The sequence below is a fragment of the Phyllopteryx taeniolatus genome, chromosome 15 (assembly GCF_024500385.1).
Source record: "Phyllopteryx taeniolatus isolate TA_2022b chromosome 15, UOR_Ptae_1.2, whole genome shotgun sequence".
Taxonomy (NCBI): Eukaryota; Metazoa; Chordata; class Actinopteri; order Syngnathiformes; family Syngnathidae; genus Phyllopteryx; species Phyllopteryx taeniolatus.
In genome coordinates, this window is record NC_084516.1 from 20,891,843 (window position 1) to 20,911,826 (window position 19,984).

Sequence of the window (19,984 nt, forward strand, 5' to 3'; positions counted from 1 at the left end):
CCAGATCATGCAGTACTTTATAAATCAAATTTAAATCTGCAAATATGTGAAGACGGTCCCAGTTTAAAAGACTGTATTTTTTTAAAATTGCACAGTGATGATAGTGCCTTGGTTTTTTATCCATCACTTTAATTACTTGTTTGTACAAAACTTCCAATGGTTTTTTTGCATTCTGACCAGCCTGGGACCAACTGGTTATGCAATAGTTAAAGTGACTAAGAATCATCGAATGCAGGTAAATTTTTGCAGCTTCAGTTGACATTTCATTCCGAATTGCACGAAAATTTGCGAGGTTTAATTTGATATTTTTACACAATTTGTCAATATGGGCTTTAAAGGAAAGCTGTGAATCAATTATTAACCCAAGATATTTGTATTGGCTGACAATTTGCATTTTTTCTCCATTAACAAGTATGTCGGGGTCAGGTGATACTCTATTTGTTTTAGTGAGATACATGCCTACAGTTTTAGAAACGTTTAGCTGTAGACAGCACTCCTGCAACCAAGTTGTGACACAGGACATTGTATTAGTGAGTTTAGCAGCAACAGTATCTTTGGAGCGACCATGAACAAAGAAAACTGTGTCGTCTGCATACATTACGCACTCTGCTTCAGAGCAAACAGTGGGCAAATCGTTGATATAAAGACTAAATAAAAGGGGGCCCAATATTGATCCCTGAGGGACTCCAGAGGTTAGCCTAAGAGACTCTGATCTGCAGTTGTTAACTGATACAGATTGTGTTCGGTCATGCAGATATGATTCAATCCAGCTCACAGCTTTGCGAGAGAAGTTAAATTTTGAGAGCTTGGTAAGAAGAACAGAGTGATTTACTGTATCAAAAGCTTTCCTGAGGTCCAAGAACACCGCCCCTACAACTCCACCCTTGTCGAGAGAAGATTTTATTTTCTCAATGAAGAGGCATGTAGCCATTTCAGTGGAATGCTTGGATCTGAAACCAAACTGCATGGCGTGGAGAGAGGGGGAGCTGCTGATTAAATAATGGACAATCTGCTCTGACACCCATTTTTCTGCAACTTTGGAAATGGCCGGAAGAATGCTTATAGGTCGGTAGTTATTCAGAGAAGTTGAGTCACCGGATTTAAAGACAGGGGTAACAATAGCAGATTTCCAGGCCTTTGGAAAGTGACCAGATGAAATTGAAAGATTAATGATTGAGGCAATAGGAGGAGCAAGAGTTGAACCGAGATCTTTGAGCATGCTCGTGTCCGTTCCAAAAACATCCTTTGCCTTAGATGGTTTGAGTGAATGAATTAAATCGATAACTTTGGTCTCAGTAATATTTGGAATAGTAAAGAACTGCGTTGTAGACAATGCAGGGTATTCCTTCATTTGTTTTACTGCAAACTTAGAAGAGATTTCTGACACAGATTCAATGAAGTAGTTGTTAAAAGCATCAGCCATCACTAGAGGTTCCGTCAGGATGTTTCCATTTAATTGAATTTGCATTAGTTTTGTTTTGTTATTTTGTGTAACACCCAATAGTTTTTTAATATAATTCCAGGTTATTTTTGAATTTCCCTTCGCACTATTCAGAGCAGTAATGAAAAAGTCAGCTTTAGATTTTCTTATTTCTTTCACTAGCCTATTTCTCAGTGAGATAAAGTGCTGTCTATTGTATCCTGATTTGACCGACAACTTCAAGGAATGATCGCGTTCTTTCATCAGTTTCAGAATAAATGTGTTTAACCAAGGCAGGCCATTCTTTCTAGCTTTTAGTTTAATTATCCGTGTAAATTGTATAATAATTTCTTGTATTTTGTTGGCAAATTTAGAACAATCCTCATCTAAATTTTTACCAGCGAGTAATACATCCCAGTTTACTTCTTGGATGGAATCTTGGAAATTTTGTTGTTCATGTTTTGGTATCCTATTGGATTCAGTGGTGGCCAAGGGTTTGAAGCGCTTTTTATTTAATTTTCTTGAAACCATTATAAGATTGTGATCAGACAATCCTGTGAGCATATTGTATGGCTTCAAGATCCTTTCTGGCCTATTAGTAAAGGCTAGATCAATCTGAGTTCGGGTGGAGTTTGTAATTCTCGTAGGGCCATTAATAACCTGAGTCATATCCATATCATCCATAACCCTTTTCAATTTTTTCCTAACTTTGTTAACTTCCCAATTAACATTTAGGTCACCCATTATTATCACCTCTTTTGCAAGATTGAGTTGTTTCAGTAACATTTCCAGCTTTTCATAGAAAGCGGCATTTGATGAGGGAGGCCTATAAATAACTACAAGAATAAAAGACATTTGCTGTGACAAAGAAACAGTTAGTCCAAGAAATTCTAATCCATTCTCATCTGTAACATGTATTTCATTACAATTAAAAGTGACCTTGGCATAAATCATAACACCTCCTCCCTTAGAACCCTGTCTGTCGTTTCTAAACATTTTATAACCAGGTACAGATAGTATTGCTGAGGGCGAAGATTCATGGAGCCATGTCTCAGATAGGCAGAGGAAGTCAATATTTGAGTCAGTGAGAAGGTGATTGACCTGATCACTTTTCGTTAAAATGCTTCGTATATTTAAATGTGCACAAAGAATGCCTTTTGGTTTACGTGTTGAGTCCCATATTAATTTAGAGTTATTAACGGTTTGGAACGCCCTCCATTTCCGGTGCTTTAGTATTGCGGGGTTTGGCAGCCCCCTGTTTTATTGGCAATGTTTGCATATAGCTTTACGCTGCCAGCTTCCGCATCAGCCGTCGGTGGTGGTGGTGGTGGTGGTGGAGGCCCAGCCGTCGGTGGTGGTGGTGGTGGAGGCCCAGCCGTCGGTGGTGGTGGTGGTGGAGGCCCAGCCGTCGGTGGTGGTGGTGGAGGCCCAGCCGTCGGTGGTGGTGGTGGAGGCCCAGCCGTCGGTGGTGGTGGTGGAGGCCCAGCCGTCGGTGGTGGTGGTGGAGGCCCAGCCGTCGGTGGTGGTGGTGGAGGCTCAGCCGTCGGTGGTGGTGGTGGAGGCCCAGCCGTCGTTGGTGGTGGTGGAGGCCCAGCCGTCTTTGGTGGTGGTGGAGGCCCAGCCGTCGTTGGTGGTGGTGGAGGCCCAGCCGTCTTTGGTGGTGGAGGAGACCCAGCCGTCGGTGGTGGAGTAGGCCCAGCCGTCAGAGGTGGAGGCCCATTGGCACACATGATAACACTTGCCTGTGCGCGGCTGGGCTTAGTCTTCGACGGAGCGGGCAGAATCAGTCACTTTGTCCTTTGTGCACCGCCGACGAGGAGCTCCCTCCGCCGCGTTGTGACCAGCTAGCTGGCGGCACGTTAGCTCGGCGGCTAGCGAGGTTAGCCGAGTAGAAAGAGGAGGACGCGTTTCACACCGGCGGACTTCGCTGCCTCGCCAAAAGGTCCGCCGCGCCGGCCGGTTCCCTCACACCTGGGCGATGGGTTGTGCTCTGTGCGCGGCTGGGCTTAGTCTTCGACGGAGCCGGCAGATTCAGTCACTTCGTCCTTCGTGCGCCGCCGACGAGGAGCTCCCTCCGCCGCGTTGTGACCAGCTAGCTCTGGTCTGATTTAAAGGGATTCTTTCTCCCCCTCCTGAACTCAAGTTCTTGGATTTGTATTTCTTCTTCTTCTTCGTCTTCTTTAAGAATAAATGGGCACTGAATCAAAAGCTAACTAACTTACCATTTTTTTTCTAGGTCGATTGCAGAATTGTGTGTGATATGACAATGACGTTCATTTATGTTTCAACCAAGACATGAGTGTAAATAATAGAAACACCAGTGATGACATACTTGCTTCTCACTTTGTGGAAATATGATTTAAATACAGCTTGTTCTCAGTCTCAATAGCTTCCTTGCATTTGGTCAAGTCTTATATTGCAAACCGAAGCTAAAATACATGTTTTGGGGTTTTTAAAATTTTAAAGTACACAAAATAAGAACATCTATTGGAACTGTTCAAACATTAAGAATTTTATGTGTACATGAATAAATATACAATTCTTATGAGTTTTAGTTTTTTTTTTTTTTTTTTTTTTCCCCATACTGGTGAATTGGCTGTGGCTTTAAAAAATGTTTTTGGGTGACCGTGTGGCCATTGATTTATCTCAGAATGAATACATTTTATCAGCTTGTAAAATTGCTTTTTTTCCTTTCGTTTTTAACACAAGTCCTCATGAATTTGAACTGTTTAGAAATAAAATGCTTGTTTTTGTTTGACTTCTTTGCAACAATGATCTCATTTTACTCTCAATGGCACTCTCACCTTCCTAAGTGTATTTGTTTGACTTTTTCCTTTAAATCCCATAAAAAATTATAAAAATGGTTTTAAAAAATGAAATTAACCAAAACATATCAGTTATTAATGTTTCAGTTACAGAAATGTGATTTTATTTGAATTAGATGTTGTTATCGTCACGATTGGATGGAGACTGGCCTTGATCAAGAGCAAGTGGGGGGCTGAGAGGTTGTGATGACCCGTTTTATTGAAAGGGAAACGGGGATGGTCCTTGGGATGCGCTGGCAGGTTGTTGAGGCAGAGAATACGTGGCAGGCAGTGACGAGGACGGGTGGCTGGCTTGACGGCGAGGTGGCAGAGATCCGCTTGACGAGGGACACGGAGGATACACTGAGGACAAGGAAGAACACGACGGTCAGAACGACGCCAAGGAATTGAGTAGGCTTACTTAGAGACTGAGGAGCTGTGGTACCGCTGTGGAAGGCAATACTCTGGGGAGAGGTCCCAGGATCTGGTCAGGCTTTTATGCAGGTGGTAATGAGGGCTGATTGGTGACAGGTGCGCGGCCGAGGAAGGTGCTGGAAAGAGAGAGGGGGGAGAGGAGAGAGAGATAGAGAGAGGGCGAGATGGTGCAAAGCGGCACCCAGGCTCCAACCTTAGTACTGCAGTATGGCTCATGCCAGTACCCCCCTCTCAACGGACACCTCCCGGCGTCCTGCCAGGCTTCCTCGGGTGAGCCGCATAAAAGTCCGATAGCAGGTAATCGTCAAGGATAAGCTTCCGGGAAATCCAGGAACGCTCCTCCGGACCATACCCCTCCCAGTCCACCAGGTACTGGTAACCCCTGCCCCGGGCCTCACGTCGATGATTCACGACAGCGTGAAGGCCGGATGGTTGTCGATAACACGGGGGGCCGGAGGGCTCAGGGCGCAGGTGGAGAAAGGCTGAAGCAATGACATGTGGAAGGTCGGATGAATTTTAAGAGACTGTGGGAGTTGGAGTTGAACCGACGTGTGATCGATTTTTGTAGTGATGGGAAACGGACCGATAAAGCGTGGAGTGAGTTTGGAGGATTCTATTTGGAGTGGGAGGTCACGTGAGGAAAGCCAAACGGACTGACCCACCTTGTAGTCAGTTGCAAGGGAATGACGAAGGTCCGCGACCCGTTTAATCCTCTCCGCCTGACGTCCTTTCACACAGACTTGACCCTTCTCAGGTGATCCGTCACCGCATGCTCCTGTACCTTAAACAATGGAGGTTGGAATCTGTAGCAGCCCATGAACGGCGACATACCGGTGCCGGAACTGGTGAGGGAGTTGTGGGCGTATTTGACCCTTGGAAGGAATGGGCTCCATGAAGTGGGCTATGTAATGGACATATTTAGAAAAATGATCGACAGTAGTGAAAATGATGGTGTTACCTTCAGAAGGAGGCAGGCCGCTGATGAAGTCTAAAGCGAAGTGGGACCAGGGGTGGCTCGGGATGGGTAAGGGGCACAGCAGACCAGCTGGAGGCAGGTGTGATGCCTTCCCGCGGGCGCAGACGGAGCAGCCTTGGACGAATCCCCGGGTGTCTTTGACCAGGTTGGGCCACCAGAAATGTGGCTGAATGAATTGTATTGTGCGGGTGATACCGGGATGACACGTGGGCTTGGAATTGTGGGCCCCCTGAAGGACGTCAGAGCACGGGGAATCGGGTACGAAAAGACGGTTCAGAGACTGTTGAGCGCGTTTGACAATTCGTTCTATTTTCCATGAGGCAGCACCAACGAAGCAGGACGACGGGAGGATGGTCTCGTGTTCAGCAGGGCTGGAGAGGGTGTGAGAACATGCGGCTTAGGGCATCAGGTTTACTGTTGCGGGATCCAGGTGTGGAAGGAGAGGCTGAAATTGAATCTGCTTAGGAAGAGGGTCCAGCAAGCTTATCGGGGGTTAAGGCGTTTGGCAGAACACAGGTAAGAGAGGTTCTTGTGATCAGTCCAGATGATAAACGGTACTTCAGTCCCCTCTCGCCAGTGCCTCCACTCTGCTAATGGCCATATGATGGCAAGCAGCTGTCGGTTGCCAACGTCGTAATTCCTCTCGGCAGGGGACAGGCGACGGGAGAAAAAGGCACAGGGATGAAGTTGCTGTGACGGAGGGGGGTGGTGGTGGTTGGCTGTGGGGGGGTTTGGTAGAGAAATGGCCAGGTCTTGATTGAACACTGGAGAGAGATCATGATGTTCTTTGGGGACTCGGTCAACTGGTGTGGCAGATGGTGGTGGAGAAGGCGGGTGAGATGCTGATGGTACGGTGCTCACAGTGGGAGTGATCTTGCGCACTCGGAACCTCCTCTGTTGTTGTCCTAGGCTTTAACAATGTCACAATGCTTTAGTGGGTGCTATTTGGTTGTACAAATGCTTCAGACAGGGGCAAGAGTTTTTTTGGCTTTTCAAGTGAAAAAGTCCAAGTTCAGGTGAAAGAGTCACTCCTTGGAGGTCTAAATAGCCCAAATACGGGACCTTTTCAATAAATCCATCTCAAATGTAAATCAAACACATGGCTCTCCACTAACTTTTCCATTGGCAGCACCATGCGTGATTTGATCACGATCCTTTTCATAAATGCTTTATAGGCTTTACACGATCAGGATTTTTGGGGCCGAGTTTAAAAAAACTGATCATCGATCCGATCACAAGATGGAGGAAAGTGTCTGTTTCATTTACTGTATATACTGAATTGCTCCCAAAATGTTATTTACAATAAATAATGTATCTTTGTTCCTCTGTTTATGCCAGTGAGGCATAGTGACAGAGAACAAATGAACGGTCTTCTATTAGATGGCAGGACGTCAATACAGTAATGAATGTAGCCACTTTTTGTGACGTTTTTGTTTGTTGGTGTGCCGTGAGATTTTTCAGTTGTCAAGTATGTTCCTTGGCTCCATAAAGGTTGGAAATCGCTGCTCTCGTCAGATCGGGGATTCTAATCAGTCAGGTCAAACCAACGTTACATGACAGAAATAATGGGTGCTAACCGACTGTAATTAAATTACTTTAAATTATTTGTATTATTATTTAGGAAATATAAATCATTTTAGTAATCCTAATTGACCTAACTCCGGAAACGGTTAGTCTGATTTAATGTCAGACAGTTAGAAAAAAAGCTCTTTATAGAGGGAATCTAAACGTCTGCTTTCAACTGGAAATCATAGTTACTTTTTTTTTCACATACAAAATGCAGTAGGACAGAAAATTTCGAAGTTGTGTGTCAACAATTGGGTTATTGGCCAGAAAATGACATCATCTCTCCCCCCACCCCTCCTGCCAAAATCGTAGCCACCAGTGTGACTCTGCTGAAGGCTTCTGAGTGTGAGGAGATCTTTGAAGGTAATGATGACAAATACAAGGCAGTGTCTATCAGCACAGAGCCACCGGCGTACCTCAGGTATGTATTGCGTCAAGTTGCGTATGCAGAACATTGAAGTTTCGATTTACTTTATTTATTATTGTTATTTTTTCAAATGTTTTACCGTTAATCTTTTATTATGCTGAACGTGTCCCTCTCTGTCCATGGCTGTTCTGTCTGTCAAAGTGCATATCAGCTGGAACATCCTTTGAACTGCAGAAGCTTCTTAAAAAAAAAAAAAAAAAAAAAATGGGGCGGGGTCGGCCTGACCCCAAAACTCGATTCATCAATTAATGGCATGCTTCAACTCAGCCGATCACCGATCGGCGAGTTTAAAAAAAGTATAACCGATCACCAATCCCATCACAAACTGGAGCAATGTGTCTATTTAAATGAATTATTCAAGAATTGGCCAATGACATAGGTTTAAAGTTCAGTCAGATCAAACCAACATTACCTGAGAGAGAAATACTGGGTGCAACCTCATAGTAATTAAATTACTTTATTGTAATTAAATGAACAAATACTGTTAATGACTTGCCAACTCTAATTTATTTGGACTTGCGTTGTCCCGTGTTCTTTGCATTAGTGTCCGTTTGGTTATTAGCTTTTCCTTTTCCATGCTGCGTTGCTTGAATGCGGAATGCTTCTCCTTGTGGAGATTCTTCAGGTGCTCGATCAAATTTGTTGTGTTGAAGCATTTCGATGACATTCCCCCACGAGGCAATTCAGTTTTGCACAAGTTGCAAATGGCTTTCCGCAAAAACTCCCACGGCATGTTTTTTCACCGACAAGATTTAAATAAAAACCTTTATCGGCCGTCAGGTATTTGCAGTACTAGGTCACAAGACACGTGACAAGCCTAAAAATAAATTATTATTATTATTATTAAGATTAAAAAGTATGCGACGGCAACTCGAAGTAAATGTCTTTTCCTGAGCCGATCAGGGACGTCTTTGATCGGATCGGCGAACTATGACATAAAATGCAAATTACCGGCTGATACCCATCAAGCCAAGACCCATGACCTGCGACTGAGACCAAGCTTTCTGAAATTGGACGGCACATTTCTCTCTAAAATGCTGTGATAGGGTTGGGATTTTATTGCATCCTGCACAAATTCAAGACGGATGGAGGAAAGCAGCCCCAGAACATAACAGAGTCTCCTCCATGTTTCACAGTAGGAACAGTGTTCTTTTCTTGGTATGCTTCATTTTTGCGTCTGTGAACATAGAGGTAGTGTGCCTTGCCTAAGGGTTCCAGCTTTTTCCAGGGGAAAAAAAAAGTACAATTTAAAAGTGGAAATGCTCTAAAAAGCATGACAAAAAGAGTTTTAACCTGGACTTAAAAACATTCACACTTGGTGCTGACGTCACTTCTGTTGACAACTTTAATCCATTTGTGTGCAGCATAACAGCTGAATACTGCTTCACCATGTTTGCTTTGGACTCTGTGCGCCATTATTTGACCAGACTCTGTAGATCTCAGAGCCCTACTGGGTTTTCATGTAAAGATTGGGATCGCGGGTCCCGGGTTCATTTAAATATGATTTGCATATTTAAATGTGGGCGAGGACACGGAGGATTCGGCTTCTCCGACATGTGCGCTCAAGTCTATATTAATTGGGATGTACGAAGGAAATGTGCTTGACCGTGAACAATATATTTTTTTTATGAAAGCCCTATATCTTGCATCAAAACAGAATTTTTATAATCTTTGTCAGCTGTTTATATTTGTTTGATCTTATACAAAGTGGGATAACTTTGAAAAAATTGAGAACGGGTGTTAATACAGAGCTGTCGAATGTTCCGGATTGTCCATATTTTGTTACATAAATGACCGAACGCTAATTTCTCCCCACAACGTGATTGTGACTTGTATTTGTCGATATGTTTGACAACACGCCAACGGTAGATGTTGTTAGCGGCGTTGTTCGCCCTTGTCAAAAGCCCTGCCTGTGCGCGCTCATTCTAGCATGGGTAAACGGCATTCTGTCACAGTTCCTTTTTGTTCATAGACTGGTTGCCAATACCAAGGGGTTGAGTTTCCCCTACGCTTTATAAAATGCTTCAATTTGGCACCAAGGGGCGACTCGATGGAGGAGCCGCCGCACAGTCTCTGCTGGATCGGATAAGAGAGCCCCAATGCTGGGTGAGCCCACGTCTCTGTGCTGCCTGCAGACCCCCTCAGACCCTTGCCTGGTGCCAAATTGAAGCATATTACCGCAACGAAGGCAAACACAGTCAGCCCCCCACTCTAAATTGCCCATAGGTGTGAATGTGAGTGCGAATGGTTGTTTGTTTCTATGTGCCCTGTGATTGGCTGGGAACCAGTTCAGGGTGTACCCCGCCTCCTGCCCGATGATCGCTGGGAGAGGCTCCAGCACGGCCGCGACCCGCGTGAGGAGAAGCGGCTCAGAAAATGGATGGATGGATAATTATAGAGTGATGATTATGCTGTGCAATTGAACAGTGTGCAGAATTATTTTTATTCTATTACATAATGACATAATATACTACAATAACTGTCCCGCGGTAATGTTCTTCAGACTTTTTAAAAGAAATGCACAAATTCAGAAAAATGTCCACGTATTGGTCTGAATTAATTTCTATAGATTGGCAGCTGTGCAAATCCTTTTTCACAGCACTGTAGGTCTCAATTTTTTCGGGGGTGGGTCATTTAGGCTCAGGGACACCTTTCCACATTCTGAGAGGGTTTTGATGCAAATGCATTAAAAGTTAACTATGCTGTTGTTTAGTAAGAGAGAGGAAACTTTTATTTTCCCAGTAAATCATGACGATCAATTTCTGATGTCATGAGCACAAGTGAAAAACATACATGGCAAAAAAAAATAGCTGACAAAGTAACAAAAAATGTTCCGTTCAAAAGTGGTATAGTGAACAATAATTCTGTAGATGGTGTTTACCCTAATTGAATGTTTGCCTGAGAAACTCCAGGCATAATCTGAACACTTCTTTTCCTGTCCAAGGGAGCAGAAAACCAAAAGAAGCAGTCAATGGGTCCCAACGCTGCCCAACAGCTCCCACCATTTAGATGCAGTGCCTTGTTCCACGACCATCAACCGCAACCGAATGGGTCGGGACAAGAAGAGGACCTTCCCACTGTGGTATGAAGAAGCAAAACTTGCGATTGTGCTCGTCAGTCTTTGGTTTGATTGTTTATAAGCAGTTAATTGTAGGGGTAGGGTGTAGAGGTATTATCGTGAAAATTGCTTTAAAGATCTGTAATTTTACACGATCGAGTATTCATACTGTCTCGAAATGAAAGAAACCGAATGGGTGCATGGACGGCAGAGGAGGAGGAGGAGGAGGAGAGAAAGAAAGAAGTGCATGAAAGTCCTCATGACATGATTCAATCACGTGACTCAATGGCAAGAAAAACACTACATGATTTCCCATTTTACGCATTTTAGCGGATGATTTCATAGCGAAACAAGGGTCCACATCCCGAGGCTGGAAAGGGTTAGAATTTGACAAGACTGAAGTAGGTCTAACTGTTGTATCTAACATGTGCCAAAAAACGGTCGCAGCCAAGAAAGCATTTCAACGACAAATCTGTTCCACCAAACAAAGCATACGAAGGAGTATGAGGAATACGTAAAACAACAACACAAGCACGACTACCGCCTAAAGAGAGAATAAATCTGCACAACACACTCACCGAGTAATTTAGCCAACAACGTACCACATGACAAAGCAAGTAAACATTGTCAAGACACCACGAATGCCATCAACTACATTTCTTTGTTGCTGAGTTCTATGGCAGTGTGTGCTGTCTTGACAACCTTGTTTAAATTACTGAATTAGGTTTACATTTTGATGTCATTTTAATTTGAATTTAAATTTAATTTGCATTTTTTTCCACAAAAGCGTTACTAAAATACTATTGCCCAAACCTGATTTGGCATATTTTCCTGTGATTTATATACAGCCTGGACATAACTTGAAGTTGTTCATTATTAAATATTGCTATATATTATTTTGCAATGTTTTGCCTAAGATGTATGAAGCGCTTTAAAAAATACACAAGAGCTTTTGTTCTGAAACCCTGTGTCTATCAACAATTGTCCGGGGAAGTCAGTAGACATTTACAGCAGTAGAAACGGTGGAGTTCCTGGAGACACTGAGAACAAGGCGAGACGTGCTCCGACACCGCCAGAGACGGCGAGATTTCCCAGACACAATTTTGGTGGCTACGCTGCAAAATCAGATTAGCAACCCCGGGACTCTTCATCCACTTAATGTGGGGCTGTTATTGATTACTTTTTTTCCAATCCCTGCTGACACCAAGACACAATCGTGGAGACACTCAAAGATTTAATCGACGGATCTTTCAATTGCTTTGTCATACAAACTAGCAAATCCCACCATGACGACCGCACCAACCCGCTGAAAAGACGGGAGGCTAACTCGTTTACTAGCACTGAAGATCTGAAACTCAGCCGACCCGACGGCCATATTCAAGTCCTCTCTTCCATTGACAAGAAGCTATCATTTCTCCATCTATTACACCAGGAGATTAAGGAGCTCGTAACCAGTCAGAGAGCTAAAAGAAGACAATGTTGAACTTCAGCCACCCATGAAAGCGATGACAACGGAGGTAGAAGTTCTCAAGAAAGAAAGGGGGGAGGAGGGGTCAAAGAAGCAATGGTGGATTCACAGTCAAGAAGCATGCGCGAGAACCTCTTCTTTTCCAGCATTTTCGAGTTCACCTGATAATCCAGAGGTTCAAGTAAAAAAACTTCGTAGACAGTGCTGAAAATCCCGTAGGAGCCGCTCGCTAACATTACCGACTACACAGACGACAAAGGGTACACAGTTTGGGATGAATGACCAGTTTCCACATGAAATCAACAAGTGCCGCTAAGTCTTGAACCCTCCAATGAAGAAATACCGGCAACAAGGAAAATGGGCCTCACTGGTTGTGGACAAACTATACAGCGGCTGAAATAAATATTTAACACGTCGCCATTTTTCTCACTAAATATACTTCCAAAGGTGCTATTGACCAGAATATTTCACCAGATGTTGAGAACAACCCAAGTAATCCATACATAACAAAGAAAGTAGGAAAAAATAAGATCAGAAAGTACGAAAAAATGTGAAATGACACAGGAGAATAAAATTATTTTATCTTGTAAAGGGGCACCATGTCTCTTTTTAGATGTGTAAAACTTCAGGACAAAGTGACGAAAAACCTCTGTCTCGTAATCTGAAGGTTGCTACAGGAATTGGATAAACTCTGTAACCAGAGGTCTTTTGTCGAATCCAAACACACGAATGATACAGGTAGTGGAATTTTCTAGAAAATTTAATGAAATCTATCAGGGGAATCTACAGGAGAACAATACAGAGAGAAGCAAAAGAACATTGGTAAAGGAATGAGCATGTGGTGACAATGCATAGAGCATGTGGTGACAATGCATAGAGCTAGGGGTTCCTGTTCCCGTTAATTTAAACCCAAACATGCACCAATCTGTACTTTAGTAGACCGCAAGTTGGACTTAAGTTGCGTGGAACACAATTTAGGCAGGCTGGTCGATCTCTCAAACTTTTGTCCGGTCCGTAGGGGGAACTGGTGGATTCGAGGGAAAAAGGAGAAGAAGAAAAAACAAGAAAAAGAGTTCCAAGTGTAGGGCGGCCGAAGCCCGTGGGTGGCACTGGTCACAAGATGCTCGGAGCAGACGTGCGCCGCCCGTTTCCCTCCCAACAGAGCTTTGTCCGTGAGCTACCCAGGGACACAAAAGGGTAGCAATTAATTAGTAGCTCCCTTTTGGAAACGAAACCATGAAGTAATTGTTTACAATTAACGTGAGGCAGTGTTTAAATCAAGTTACGTTGTGTAGGGAACGTCTGCAAAAGGAAGTTAGCGTTATTGCATTAGCAATGCAGCGCCCTTCGTTGGTACAGCTTGTTGTAATCACACCACTAAAGATGACACCGAGCAACCCCCAGTCGCGTGCTGTTCCGCATACCTGCCTTGGCTGCCCGCTGAGTCAGTCGGCATACACGACATCTAAGTGTCTGTTTATCAAAGAAGAAGCACGAGGAGGCTCAACTTCGCGCACAGACGCTAAATTAATTACCAGCCAGTCCCAAGTAGCATCAAAGCTGAGACACAGACAGCTGGTTTCTCACCCGGACGCTAAATTAATTAACTTCCACACCCAGCCAGCCTGAAGAGTCTCACCAACAAAGATTTCTTTTTCCCGCTCTTTTCAGTGACATTTGTTCCTCCTGTCTGGGACAATGGATGGAGCACTAGCGACACAGGTAGTGGAAACATACTGCAACCGCGGATTAACTCATCACAATCTTCACTGGATTTGAATGTTATATAATATTTTAAGACGTTTGCATGAACGCCACCAGCGGAACCAACGCAATAGCGCCACTAGTGATTGTATTTCTGCAAATTTGCATTGTTCCCTTGTAGATTCTCATGTTAGATCTCATTAAATTTTCTATAAAAATTCACTACCTGTATCATTTGTGTGTTTGGGTTTGATAAAAGACCTCTGGTTATCGAGAATTCTTATCTAATTCATGTAGCAACCTTCAAATTACGAGACTGAAAAAAAGGTTTGTAGTCAATTTGTCCTGAAGTTTTATACATCTAAAAAGTGACGTGGTTCCCCTTTACGAGACAAATTAGTTTGATTTTCACATTAAAGCGTAAATCGGACTAACCCTTTACCTTCCTTCGTGTCTTTTTCCAAATTAATTGCATTTTTATTTAACCCCCATATACGCTACACGTTGTAAATCGCAAAACTGGTTAAAAATACCAGGCATAAAGCTTTAAAACACAATTGCGGCGTCGGCGCAGCCCCATTGCTGGTGGTGCGTGTAGATGAGGTGGTCTCCCCCAGGCTCACCTGCTGTGTCCTGCCGATCAGGAAGCTGTAAATCCACTGGCAGGCGGCAGGCGAGACGCTGAGCTGGTGAAGCTCGGAGGAGAGGAGTTCGAAGATGATGGTGTTGAACATAGAGCACAAGTCCACGAACAGGATCCTCGCGTAGGTCCCCGCGCCGTCGAAGTGTTCTAGGATGAAGTGCAATCCCATCCGCAGACCTGTTTGCTCGGTAGGCAAACTGCAGGGGGTCCAGCAGGGGATCTGTGACGCTCTTGAGGTGGTCCAGCACGAGGAGTTCAAAGGACTTCATGACCACAGATGTCAGGGTGACAAGCTTGTAGTCATTCAGACCCGAGATTGTAGGTTTCTTGGGGACTGGAATGATGGTGGAGCGTTTGAAAAAACAGGATGGTACTTTGCACAGTTCCAGAGATCTATTGAAGATCTGAGTGAAGACTGGAGCGAACTGGTCCGCGCAGACTTTGAGGCAGGATGGGGACACACGGTCTGGGCCTGCCGCTTTGATTCCTTGCAATTGTATGTTGAGGAACATTGTCGATAAACGGTTTTACTATTTTCTCATGCACTTGTTCACAAAGAGGTGAACCTCGCCCCATATTTGCTTGTGAAAGACTGAGCAATTCAGGGACGCTCCTTTTCCACCCAATCACGGCACCCACCTGTTCCCAATTGGCCTGTTCACCTGTGGGATGTTCCAAACACACGTGTTTAATGAGCATTCCTCAACTTTCTCCGTCTTTTTTGACACCTATCCCAGCTCTTTTGGAACGTGTTACAGCCATAAAATTCTAAGTTAATGATTATTTGCTAAAAACAATAAAGTTGATCAGTTTGAACATTAAATATCTTGCCTTTGTTGTGTATTCAATTAAATATAGGTTGAACATGATTTGCAAATCATTGTATTCTGTATTAACACAACGTTCCAACTTCATTGGAATTGGGCTTGTATATCCATCTATCCATTTTCTTTCTTTGTTGTGTATATATATATATATATATATATATATATATATTATTTTTTTTTCTTTTTGTTTTTTTGCTGAATTTCCACCGGCACCCTGTAGGTTAACGGCGGTGGTGGCAGACGTTATGTATGTGCAATTGTTGGGACTGTGTGCAATTAGTTCTTTGGGGTCCCAATTGTGTGTAATTGTGAAACCATATTCATCTACAGTATAAACTCCCCATCTGTATGTTTATTAGCCCCTGCATTCAATAATGGAGAATGCGATCAGCACATAATCCGTTTTGAGTTTGATGATACTGATCAACTATCTAGCACTTGAAAAGAATTACTAGTTTCAGTTTGTTTTTCTATCCCCTGACTCTGCATGATGCTGCATGTTATTGAAAAGACCTTGCTGAAATGCTGTCTCCCTTTAGCTTTGATGATCATGATCCTGCTGTGATCCATGAGAATGCTGCCCAAGTAGAGGTGCTGGTTCCTATTCGTCTTGACATGGAGATAGATGGGCAAAAACTCAGAGATGCTTTCACATGGAATATGAATGGTATAGCTAATTGCTGGTAACATGTTACTAAAAATAAATGAATAAATAAACTTTAAGTTCCTTCCCCAACAGAAAAACTGATGACCCCAGAGATGTTTGCAGAAATTCTGTGTGATGACTTGGACCTGAATCCTCTGACCTTCGTCCCTGCCATCACCTCAGCCATACGCCAGCAGATTGAGTCATACCCCACTGACAGCATTTTAGAGGAGCAGGCAGACCAGAGAGTCATAATCAAGGTGCGTTCTGATGCAAAGTAAAGTTTCAACAATTTAAAACCGTTCCCAGCAGTCTTAATGTCTCCCCAAAGTCATTTTCCCGTTTTGTTTCTAAATACATTCAATGTGTTTGAAAATAAGTGCCGAAAACGTGCAAAGACTGAGAACAATGTGAATTGATGAGATATAACTCAAAACTCTTTTACAATTTTTGGGGTGGGGCTAAAAACTAGCCCTGTGACGAAAGCAGGATGGGGCATATAGTGTACTTTATGGCATGAGTCCCCAGCCCTACTATATAAACACCAAGCGCCCTTATCCCATGCAGTGGCCATTCGGCGGAATGGCCACTTCCTTATTCATCATATCCTGGCCCAGTTCTACCAGTATAGTGTGCAGTTAGCCATCAAACTATGCCCACAACTCAAACAAATATATCTTCCCTGAAGTGAAATGTGTTTGTACCGTCTGGCCCCACGCGTTGCGTAGCGAGGCAGCGGAGAACCGGAAAGATTTGCCCCCCCCTGCGGCCCCTTGCCAGCCCTCCAGCAGTTAGAGGAGTAAAGTGCATTGGCAACTCCCTTCCTCCTTGACCATTTCCGAGGGCATTAAATACTATTGGTTTATCCAGCAGCTGCCCGTTAATGGCAGGAAAGAGGTAATTGGCCGGCCCCCATGGGTACAGACCCGGCCACCAGGCGCTCGTCTTCGAGCCCCACCTCCAGGCCTGGCTCCAGAGGGGGGCCCCGGTGACCCGCGTCCAGGCAAGGGAAACCTACATCCATTTGTTTTGTTCATCATAGGGGTCTTTTAGCCGTGCTTTGTCTGGTCTCTCACCTAGGACCTGTTTGCCATATATATATATATATATATGTGTGTGTGTGTAACAAAAAAAAAAACGCACACACAGACTGTATGTTTTTTTTTTTTTTTTTTTCTCGTATGCCATCATCAGCATGCATGGTCATGTGCTTATCTCCCCAAAAGCGGGTGCAAACAAATCAAGTGCTGGCAGGTGCTACAAGTGCCAAAGTTAGTGTATAATACGAATATACTTGTTATATTCACTTGTGAAGCGATTTCTGTGTTGAAGGCTTGAATCATTTCTATCTTGTTGTTTTTGCTTTTCTTTGCAGTGTTCCACTTATTCTTAATTTCTGTGTCATGCACTTGAGTTTTCAGTGGTTAAAGGTTTAGATGGCCATTTGAGTGCATTTTCAGCATTATTGTCCAGTGTCTCTACCAGTTGGAAAAACTCTTTAACCGGTTGTTGTGTGTCATACATTTAAATTTCGACGTCTGCATGTTTTTTCTTGTTAATGCAGCTCAACATCCATGTGGGAAACATCTCACTTGTGGACCAGTTTGAATGGGACATGTCAGAACATGAGAACTCTCCTGAGTCCTTTGCTCTGAAGCTGTGTTCTGAATTGGGTCTTGGGGGGGAATTTGTGACCACTATTGCCTACAGCATTCGAGGACAGCTCAGCTGGCACCAGAGAACATACGCCTTCAGGTAACTTTCACACGTGTTTTAATTGTAGTTTATTGATTTGTATTTTATATCCTCCACAGTTGCCCTAAATTACACTTGAGCTGCATAGAGAAAAACGTAATTATGCACAGGTCACTTTGATGTTTTTGACCTTAGTTTATTAAACATGCTTAAAACAGTCAATCAGTGTGCACAAAGATATGATAAGCAATTAATAATGCATTTATATTTTGGAGATACAGTGATGCCTTAAGATATGAGTGACCTGACTTGAAAGTTTTCCGAGATATGAACTGTCAGTTGTTTTTAGTTGCGTGCCAGATTTTGAGTTCCGAGTGCACTTCAGACCTTCCACCGCTAGATGGAGACGGTCAACTTCACAATGTCTGGCCAGCATACATTGACATTGATTTCCTTGCAGTGGAGAAAGACAATACGTTAGGTGCAATCGTGTTGTGTGTGTTCGAATTTCCCTGGTTTATTTTGCCAAATCTCTGTTGACCAATACTGGCCACTCATGTGCTTGAGAACTATCTGCACCATTTACACAATTGTCACTGTTCCAGATTATGGCACTACTAGTCACTTTAAACTGCTTCAATTAGTTGAAGATTCTGCACCTTTTGCAGAATTGTCACTGTACCAGATTATCGCTCTATTCATCATTTCTAACTGCTCTAAATTGGGAGAGGACTGCGTCATTTGCACAATTGTCATGTTTCAGCATTACCACATTACTGGTAACCTTTCATTGCTCACTGACTGTCCGTAGTGTGTTTTTATGTCTCAAAAGTATTTTTTTGTCAAAATGGCTTTCTGTTGTCATATTAGAGCGGCTCCAACTATCGGAGAAAAATTCCTTGTGTTTTTGACATACCTGGCAAGTAAAGATGATTCTGATTCTGATCAATTGAAACATTTCAGTAAGAAAATACAATCACATACTTAAATAAATACAAATAATATAAAATGTAAAATCAAACATTTAAAGGGCTCCACACCAACTTTCTCAGTTGGTCGCACCAGCACGATTTAGTCGCACCTTTTTATAGGGCATGACCATGCATGATGCAGTCTTACGTAATTGGCATACCGAAGCGTCATATGAAGTAAAGATTGACAGCGACTGGAGTTATATCTTGATTTTTGGTAACAATGGAGCTGCTTTCAAAACATTCAATCGATAAAATGACAACTAAATACTTAAAAATCAGATGACAAAGATGTTATGGGGTCAATTAAAATTCATATTTGCATTGTTTATATGTTATGTAACACATGCACGTAACTTCCAGCAAGTTTTCAACTATAGTTGAGCCCTCCCCGAACATACCTGAAGCTCAAGCTGTAGTTACTCTATCCACCGCAAGGGCTACCGGAATTAACGTTGCAATTGACAAACAGTGCGCTCCACTCTATACGCAATGGCGAGGAACGTGTTGGAATATGAGGAGGAGGAGGATTTCAACGTAGAGGAGCACCCAACAGAACTTGGCATCGTCAAACCGTGCATGTTTGAGCCGATCAGAGGTCGGAACAGTAAAGCCAAGTAGCAGCTGTACAACAGAAAAAGGGAGTGGCCACTGGCTCGATGTGACGGTATGTCAAAAGCATGTCTTTTTATACATTCGTGACTTGAAATAATGGCCCCCCAGGGGTGCCAATATTTTTTAGCACGACCATACGTATTATATATTCATATATGTTTCAGGGACACGGCACAAGCTTTTACATAGTATGCAGTAGTCCTATATATTGTGTGTCCCTCGCTCGAGTTGCGTGACATCACACCGCACAGAAAGTCTTTGCCGTGTCTGTTGGCTTGGCATAGAGGCAAAAGTACAGACGACAGTACTAAAAAGTACTGCTTGGGTCTTTTTTTCCTACTCCCCAGTGCATAGTAACCATCATAGTTGTAGGTATGTACAAGGAAATCCTCACCTCTGCCGCCGTGGCAGCGTGCTGGTTGCGAGATTTAGTTCTCTTGCTGGCGGTTGACGTGCCGATGGCCGTAGGAAAAATAGTTGGCAACGCGGCTGGTTTCAGCCTCTACCTCTGTATCCAATGCTTTCTCTTAAGTCTTTCTCAAAACACACCGGTTCGAAGTCTAGCGGACATGCCACGCAAAAGATGCCACCCGGCACCCCAGCCTCGCACTTCCGCCGCTCCCCGCCGACGCAGACTTTAACTGCAGAGTCACACGCAGACTCTAAACGGGTCAACACAATAAACTGTTTTCAACAAGACAGACATTTGCTTTGCAATGCCGAGGCTAA

At 43.5% G+C, this 19,984-nt stretch overlaps 1 protein-coding gene across 3 annotated transcripts in view; it reads left to right on the top strand.

Moving 5' to 3' along the window:
- Nucleotides 1-19,984, top strand: part of LOC133465181 (SWI/SNF-related matrix-associated actin-dependent regulator of chromatin subfamily B member 1-like) — a 34,924-nt gene that overhangs the window by 1,501 nt on the left and 13,439 nt on the right. For all 3 annotated transcript variants that reach the window (XR_009784567.1, XR_009784568.1, XM_061747680.1), the window contains exons 3-7: nt 7,514-7,622; nt 10,573-10,710; nt 15,868-15,995; nt 16,068-16,234; nt 17,539-17,729. Coding sequence is in view for 1 of the 3 variants with exons in the window: in XM_061747680.1 (XP_061603664.1) it covers nt 7,514-7,622; nt 10,573-10,710; nt 15,868-15,995; nt 16,068-16,234; nt 17,539-17,729 (733 nt within the window). In the remaining 2 variants the exon portion in view is untranslated. The remainder of the gene's footprint in view (nt 1-7,513; nt 7,623-10,572; nt 10,711-15,867; nt 15,996-16,067; nt 16,235-17,538; nt 17,730-19,984) is intronic.